Genomic DNA, 8,000 nt, shown 5'->3' on the forward strand with positions numbered 1-8,000 from the left:
ACCAGGTTGAAGAGATGTGGAAGCACTCAGCTTCACTGACAAATATGTGAGTTGTTTGGGAGGGCCAGTGACACATTGGTGAAAAATGATGGAATTATGCGACTTTGTACGTGCCCGAGGGGTCCCTGGTGATCCTATTTCATTAATGGAAGAGCAGAAGGTGATTAAAACAAGAGAGCCAGGTTAGTCTCTAAAACAGACATGGCTACGGCTTGATGCTAACATGTTTGTTAGCCGTCAGAAAACAGTCAGAATTCTGAGATTAAAGTCAGAATTCTGTGATTAAAGTCAGAATTCTGAGAAAAAAGTCAGAAGTTTGAGAAAAAAAACTTTAATCTAAGAATTCTTAGATTAAAGTCAGAATTCTGACTTTTTCTCATACTCTACTGAAATACAAATTTAAATCAGTTAACTTTTTTTATTTTTTCAGATGGCCCCATCCTCTTCCATACAGAACAGTTAAAAACAAAAAAAATAAATAAATAATAATTTCAAAATAATAAAGTGCAGAACATGAATCTAGCAGAGTAGGTGAGAGGTGTGAGCAGGGGCCCTGCCAGGAATTTGGGGCCACATGAAAGACATTGATATTGGGCCCCACCCAAAAAAAGTAAAAAACTAAATAGATTTTTATATTTGAAATATTTACTAGAATATATGTTTTCTGATTCTTGTGTTCATTGTCACTTTATTAAACAAGCAGAGCAACAGTAAATAACCTCTCAGGTTTAGTCAATAGTTAATTTCAAGTCATGTAAAGAACATTAGTAAGGATCAGATTAATAAGCAAAGAAGTATAATTACCGATTAGAAATGCAAAGTAATCAGTATGTGCTCAGGCAGTTTCTAAGCGGCATCATAAACACAGATAAAAATATAAATGGATACAAACTGGAGGCTGGAACCCAGGGTCAGGTCAAATTTAAATGGTTTTCAAACTTTCCAGCCTTGTTTATAAAAGTGAACCCAGCTAATCTGTTGAACTCCTTATGGTATCTTGGCCATATGCATAAGAAATTGTATCGCTTTGTCCAGTTCCAGCTCAAAACAGACCCTAAACAGGTCTTAAAAGCGGCCCCGGGAGCCCTCCTTCCATCAGTCAATGAGTCCCCTTGCTAGTTTCTGTTAGCTATCTGTTATTACACACAAAACATAAACACACTATAGAATAAACCTTACATGTTCATATTTATTAGTGTAATAAAGCCTATTACTTTCAACTGCATAATCCTCAAGTTTATATTTACTATTGCTAAAGTGTAACATTAAGTTAATAATGTATGTATTTAGGTCAGATACATAAAAGATATTGTATGATAATGTGATTACCTATACATAACAAATAGCATATATACTTTTTTGAATTGCATGTCCTCTATGCTAATGTAAACCGAAACGGTCTCCATCAAGGCCAGTGGGGCTGGTGTCTAGCCCCAGCGCGCTACTGTATGTGCGAAAGGCAGGATACCCTGGACAGATGCATGCAACCATCTAAACTTACACACTCATACCTAAGGACAGTTTACAGATGAACAATAAACCTAAGAGTCATGTGTTTTGGTTGTGTAAGGAAGCCGGAGTACCCAGAGAGAACCCTCACATGCAATTGTGAAAGTAAAAAAAAAATAATCTGCAATTAAAAACTTCAATAATAGTTTGGGAGCAAACCAGAGAATGTAGGAGGGGTTTGATTTGTGACTCAAAGAACACAGTTTGTGCACTTGTACTAAAAAAAAATAAGAGGTGGAACCTTCTTTTTAAAATTTAAAATTACAAAACCTTGATTTTATTTATTTTTGGTGACATCAAATTCACAATAACGATGCACAAATACCTTGAAAATAAATTAAAATGTAAAATAATTACCATACACATAAATCCTCAGAGAGAACCTCTTCACTAGTAATAATTTCATCTTTCTTTAACATACATTATACATATAATCAAATCTATAACCCGTGTTTTTAGGTTAACACCAAACACGTTGAGTTCAAAAGCTGTGGCATAAACCATGTGGAGGGCGGATGGCCCAAAGACATCAACCCCAAAGACGTGGAACAAACCATGCGCTTCAAGAAGAGGGTGAAAAATGATAAAGGCTACATCAACAGCATCCAGCAACTCAGCAAGGTAAGATCTACTTTAAAGTAACACTGCGTAACTTTTCACCCAAGGTTTAACTTATGTTGAGGTGTGTTCAGTTATTCTTCAGGTCAATATACAGCACATTTTTAGCTAATCAGTGTTCCCTTCAACCTGCCCTTCTCAAAAACTGGCCTATTTAACGAGGGAGTTGGATTTGTCAATAAATGAGTCATATGACCCAAAGCACAACTTTATGGCAGTCTGAGCTCCCATTTAATACAAGACCAAACTAAGCTAAAAGTTGTTGCTAGGCACCAAATTTTGAAACTAATCTGATCAATGGTGTAATAACACAACAATAAGCCCATCAGCAACATTATCTGGGTGGGCCCCATATGAAGTACAACACCCCACCCCCTTTGGTACTTTGAAAAAAACTGTTAATTTTGGGAAGTTTTTTCCATTCTTCCAGCAGCTCGTCTCCCTTTCTCTTTTCTAGAATCTGCTTAAGTACCTCTATTTGGTCTCCATCGTCGCTAACACATTGCACGCAACGGTTATGGTCATAATCTACGCTCTGGATTACCAATAACTCCAAGTCGTATTGTAAAAAATACTCAAATACATGGTTCTTTAGGATGTTCTCTAGGAGTGTGTTTATTGCCAACCGTCTAATGAACTATGCACAGTTATTAACATAGTAATTAAAAGTACCACTGTCTGCTTTGCTATTGGTGTCATGTTTAAACGGATCACCATCCTGTTGAAATCTGGCATGCTTTGCAGTATAGATAAGGTCTGGTCAGTCATTCTAGTATCAGGTGGGTTTAAGAGGAATTTTTCTCACCATTACATCTGCAAAGAGACGTCCTAGTCCACAATTGCGTAGGGGGCTAACCAGGTGTCAGTGACGGGGCCCCTAAGAGGTCGGGGGGCCCCTAACCAACTGCATTCTCTGCTTACCGATATTTACGCCATTGATTCTGATAAGAAATATTTTGATTCTCATCTAAAGTGAAGAAGTTGGCCTTGTCTTTACAAGTAATAATAATATAATTTTTTTGATCTCCCACTAAGGAAATGTACAGCTGCATTTAACCCATCCCCTTGGGGAGCAATAGGCTGCCACTCCCCTCCAGGGAACAGTGTGCAGTTAAGGATCTTGCTCAGAGACCCAGTGTGCAGGCTTTGGGGATTGAACCGGGTACCACTAGGCCAACACTCCATCATTCTCAGTCTGCTGATCCAAATGGGTGTCCAGCCAGTTTCCAAACACAGAGGCAGACTGCTCCCTCAGTGCAGTGATGCTAGTGGCTTCCAAGGGAGCTAAACCTGGAAAGTATGGACATAGCGCCCCATAGTGGCTAAAGGCTGTATGGTGTTAGTTTAATTCAATCAGCAACAACTGAAGCACACTTTATAATAAATATATATATCTTCATATATTGTATATACAGTGCTTGCTTGTTTATTCTTAATGCACCTTTTTCCTCCTTGTTTGCACCTTCTTTAATTACTATGCCAATATGTGACCAGTGAATTTCTTCGCTGTGACATCAATAAAGCTCATCTAATCTAATCTTTAGCCTTTTATTGATGTATTCCAGCTTTGTTTCTTTGTTTGACAACAATATACATGGAGAGAAAATTTGTAACCACTGTCCCTGTTATCATGACAATTAGGTCATGGAACACATGATACAGAACAACAGCATAGACATCCACCAGCAGTACTTTGAGGAAGATGAGGTGGAGGAAACTCCAGAGCTGACGTCTGCAAGAACCGTCATTGTCTTCAGGTATATTTGATCAGCAGCAGAGCAGGAGATTGATTCATTTCTGATACCTGCTGGGTGCCTCATGTCTCCCTCAGGGATCCCAACAAGGTGCAGCGTACCATCTCTGGCCTGTCGTGGCACCCTGATGGCGGCAGGAAGCTGGCTGCGGCATACTGCTGTCTCAAGTTCCAAAGGACACCCACAGACATGAGCTTGGACTCCTACATCTGGGACATGGGTGGGTCATACTGGAGCTCTTTCCGGAGAGGCTTCATGAAGTATTCAACCCCCATTAAGTTTTTGAAGTGTCTAACATTTCAGACATTAATGACAGAAATATAGGAAGGCTTTTCTTCAGCAGGGACAGGGAGGCTAGTCAGAGTTCATGAAAGATGGATGGAGCTAAATGCAAACTAAACTTAGAGGCTGCAGAGGATGTGAAACTTGAATGGAGATTCATCTTTTAGCAGGACTAAGGCCCTAAACACACAGACAGAGCTAAAATGTATTGATTCATGAAATTGAAAATGCAAACCACACAACAAAAATATGCAAACCTTCAGAGCAGAACCTTTTCACCAGTGATCATTTCATCTTTCAGAGAACCCAAAGTGCCCTGAGATGACTCTGGAACCAGATTCCCCTCTTGTTTGTCTGGACTACAACCCAAAGGACCCTCACACTCTGGTGGGGGGCAGCTACAATGGGCAGATTGGTGCGTTCTGCTTCAGGCTTTCCAACATTTTAGCTGAGAATCCTTCTGGAACCAGTGGGATTGATCTGTGGGTTTTTGTCTTAGCTTACTGGGACACTCGGAGAGGCACCCAGCCTGTAGAGTATTCCTCTATGGAGCACAGTCACAAAGATCCAGTTTACAAGATCATCTGGTTGCAATCTAAGACTGGGACGGATGCCTTCTCTGCTTCCACTGACGGACAGGTAGAACATCCCACATACAGTAGTAAAGTGATATCCTATCGATTGGTGAGTGTAGGTGGATCAATGGTAGTTAAGGGACCTTTGGTTGATAGATCAGAGAGAGAACCTCCTTATAAAAATGAGACTTGAGGATGAAGATTTCTCTTGTTTTGTCAGGTTCTTTGGTGGGATGTCCGCAAGCTGAACGAGCCAACGGAGCACCTAGTTCTGGACCCGAGCCGAGAGGGGATTCTGGATAGAGCTTTAGGTGCCATCTCTCTGGAGTTTGAGCCCACCATGGTGACCATTTCTTTCTTTACTTGCAAGCTACAGTCAGTCGTCCGTTTAGAGCTTAAGTTGCAAAGACTATTTTTAAGTGTGGAATAATAAGAGAAGTCTGCTAGAATAGATAGACAGAAGTTCCAGCTGGTTGGTTTTCAGTTGATTTTCATCCTGTTCATGTGTCTGATGTCTGTTCAGCCAACTAAGTTCATGGTGGGCACCGAGGAGGGCCTGGTGGTCTCCTGCAACAGGAAGGCAAAGACTCAAGCTGAGAAGATTGTCTGCACATATCAGGGCCACCATGGAGCCATTTACGCCATGCAGAGGAATCCCTTCTTCCCCAAAAACTTCCTCACCGTCGGGGACTGGACGGCCCGCATCTGGTCAGAGGACATCAAGGAGTCGTCCATCATGTCCACCAAGTAGGATAAAGACTCACTTCACTGAGATCGGCTCTGTAGGGCGTACATTGTTGGATTGAGTTCTGTATTTGTCCTTATGTTTGTACTCTCTCTTCTTCTAGTGATACAGTTTTGTATCCTCCTGTTTATTCTGAACTGTATGGTCTTTTTTTTTTACTTTACAAATTGTATTTCAGGTACCAGATGTCTTACCTAATGGACGCCTGCTGGAGTCCAGTAAGGCCTTCTGTCTTCTTCACCGTTAAGATGGAAGGAGTGTTGGACATCTGGGACATCCTGTTCAAAGAGAGTGAGCCCACCCTGAGTGTCAAGGTGCTTGGATCTCCCTAGTAAACCCCTGAATTTTCTCCTCCCCCGTTTCACAATCGTCATGGCGTTCTCTCTGTTTCTTTGTCCTCAGGTGAGTGACAAAGCTCTGTACAGCCTCCGCATTCAGGATAACGGCCAGCTGGTGGCGTGCGGCTCCGATAATGGTGAGGCCACGGTGCTAAAGATCTGCTCCGGACTGTCAACCCTTCAGAAGAACGAGAAGAGTCTAGTTGCCGATGTAAGAAACGCTGAAACATTTACTGAGCAAAGATCCTTTTTTTAATAACAAGAAAGGTAAATTTGTCAGTGGCAATTAAGAGCAGCACCTCTAAAAGGTATTAATATCCCTTTAGATTGTTTTACCTTTTTGCAATAATAACAATCACAAACTTTTGTGTATTTATTTATTAGATTTATTTTCCTTCGTACAATGTAGAATGGAGAGAAGTCAAGACAGTTTTAACATTATGTAGGGCAGAGTTCTGCTCAGTGTCGCAGTGGGTAGAACTGCTGCCTCGCAGCAAGAAGGTTCTGGGTTCGATTCCTGGTGCGGGGTCTTTCTGCATGTTCTCCCTTAGGTTAAATGGCTTTTTTAAATTCTCCTTAGGTGTGTGTGTGTCAATGGTTGTTTGTCAGGTGTTGGCGACCTGTCCAGAGTGCACCCTTCCTCTTGCCCATAGACAAATGGAGATAGGCACCAGCACCCCTTGCAGCCCTGCTTGGGATAAGCGTCATGGAAAATGAATGTAGGGCAGAAAGTGTTTGTATTCAGACTCTATGAGTTAATTATCTGTAGATCTTCATTAAATTGCAGTTAGAGCTAGAAGCCATCTAGAAGCTGTCACTTTTTGTCAGGCATTCATCTTTGTGAAATATCTCAGAGTCTGTCATTTTGGGTTTGGGGCGAACATTAGTTGCTTCATTGTGGGATGGAGTGTTGCGACTAAGGTGACAATCATGTAGATCATAATGGTTTGATGTGGATATATCAGATCGGAGCATCATCTATCACATGTTTACAGGGTTTTTCTACAGTGACTTTATTTTTGTTGCTACTTTATTAAGGCTAGAAGTGAAGAGTGCAGTGCTGATAGGTTTTGCACTCTGCAGAGATTCACACCTGAGCCAAAGAACTCTGCAGATCCTCCAGTGTTTACATGGGCCTTTAGGACTGCTTCTCTGACTAATATTTTACTCACTAAATCTGTAAACAAAAGGTAAATATATTAATAAAAACAAGCATGTAATTTGATTGTTAGAGTTGTAAAAATAGGCAAGAGAGAATAGAATGGGATAGAATAGAATAGAATAGAATAGAATAGAATAGAATTGAATTGAATTGAATTGAATTGAATTGAATAGCCCTTTATTTGTCCCTCAGTGGGTAAATACAGTGCATCACAGGAAAATGGAAAGTGCAACAATTTTTTTTACTTGGGATACAGATAAACATAGAAATAAACTAGGAAGTGTTGTAAATACCAAGTAAGAAAACAATGAAAAGCTTCAATAAATAATGAAAGTTTTACAAATGTACATGTTATACACTGTTATAAACTGAAAGGTGTGCGCTTGTATAAATAGTCCCCTACAGGATTATAGAAAGCTTTAAAACAATGACAGGACTCTAATAGAGGTGTAATTTAGGATCTCTTTCATACTGAAATCATCTTTATGCACTGGCTTTCAGTAAAAAATGTTGCTGCTTTTTTCTACAGATATTTGAAAGGGAGACGAAGGGGGAAAAGATTCTGGAGGCTCGTCAGAGAGAGATCCGTTTGAAGGAAAGAAGTCGCTCAGAACAGAGCAGAGAGGATGAGGCGAGGCGGGAAGATGGGGAGGATGACCCAGAGCAGCTCATCGCCAAGGCTGAGAGAGACTTCTACAGCTTGGTGGAAGCCGAGAGGAAGAGGAGGGAGAGGAGAGAGGAGACACCACAGGTAAGGGAGCGGAGCGAGGAACCTGGTCCATATTCTACTGGCCTGGATGGACCCATTTACTTTGGTCACATCTGTTTTACAACCAGTCTCTCCTTTTTCCAGCAGAATGGAGACTGTAATGGAAGAGAAGTAAATAACGGAGAGGAGAATGGTGAAACAGTTACCATGAGTTGACTTGTCTTCAAACCTTTCCACCTCTGTGCCAGTTTAATATCTTTTTATTTGCTAATTTGTGCTTTATTGTACATAGTTCAGCTTTGTTAAAC

General features: G+C 40.8%; 1 protein-coding gene across 2 annotated transcripts in view; it reads left to right on the forward strand.

The window, feature by feature from the left end:
- Positions 1–8,000, forward strand: part of dnai2 (dynein, axonemal, intermediate chain 2) — an 8,763-nt gene extending 763 nt beyond the window's left edge. The window contains exons 2-12 of one of the 2 annotated variants that reach the window (XM_015391427.1): positions 1,969–2,130; positions 3,769–3,884; positions 3,959–4,101; positions 4,465–4,578; positions 4,663–4,802; positions 4,959–5,081; positions 5,262–5,485; positions 5,662–5,797; positions 5,886–6,032; positions 7,513–7,734; positions 7,837–8,000. In XM_015391427.1, coding sequence (XP_015246913.1) covers positions 1,969–2,130; positions 3,769–3,884; positions 3,959–4,101; positions 4,465–4,578; positions 4,663–4,802; positions 4,959–5,081; positions 5,262–5,485; positions 5,662–5,797; positions 5,886–6,032; positions 7,513–7,734; positions 7,837–7,908 — 1,599 coding nt within the window. In that variant the 3' untranslated portion in view covers positions 7,909–8,000. The remainder of the gene's footprint in view (positions 1–1,968; positions 2,131–3,768; positions 3,885–3,958; positions 4,102–4,464; positions 4,579–4,662; positions 4,803–4,958; positions 5,082–5,261; positions 5,486–5,661; positions 5,798–5,885; positions 6,033–7,512; positions 7,735–7,836) is intronic. The other variant, XM_015391428.1, reaches the window with a different exon arrangement.

This window comes from Cyprinodon variegatus, unplaced genomic scaffold (genome assembly GCF_000732505.1).
Source record: "Cyprinodon variegatus isolate N-32 unplaced genomic scaffold, C_variegatus-1.0 Scaffold540, whole genome shotgun sequence".
Lineage (NCBI taxonomy): Eukaryota > Metazoa > Chordata > Actinopteri > Cyprinodontiformes > Cyprinodontidae > Cyprinodon > Cyprinodon variegatus.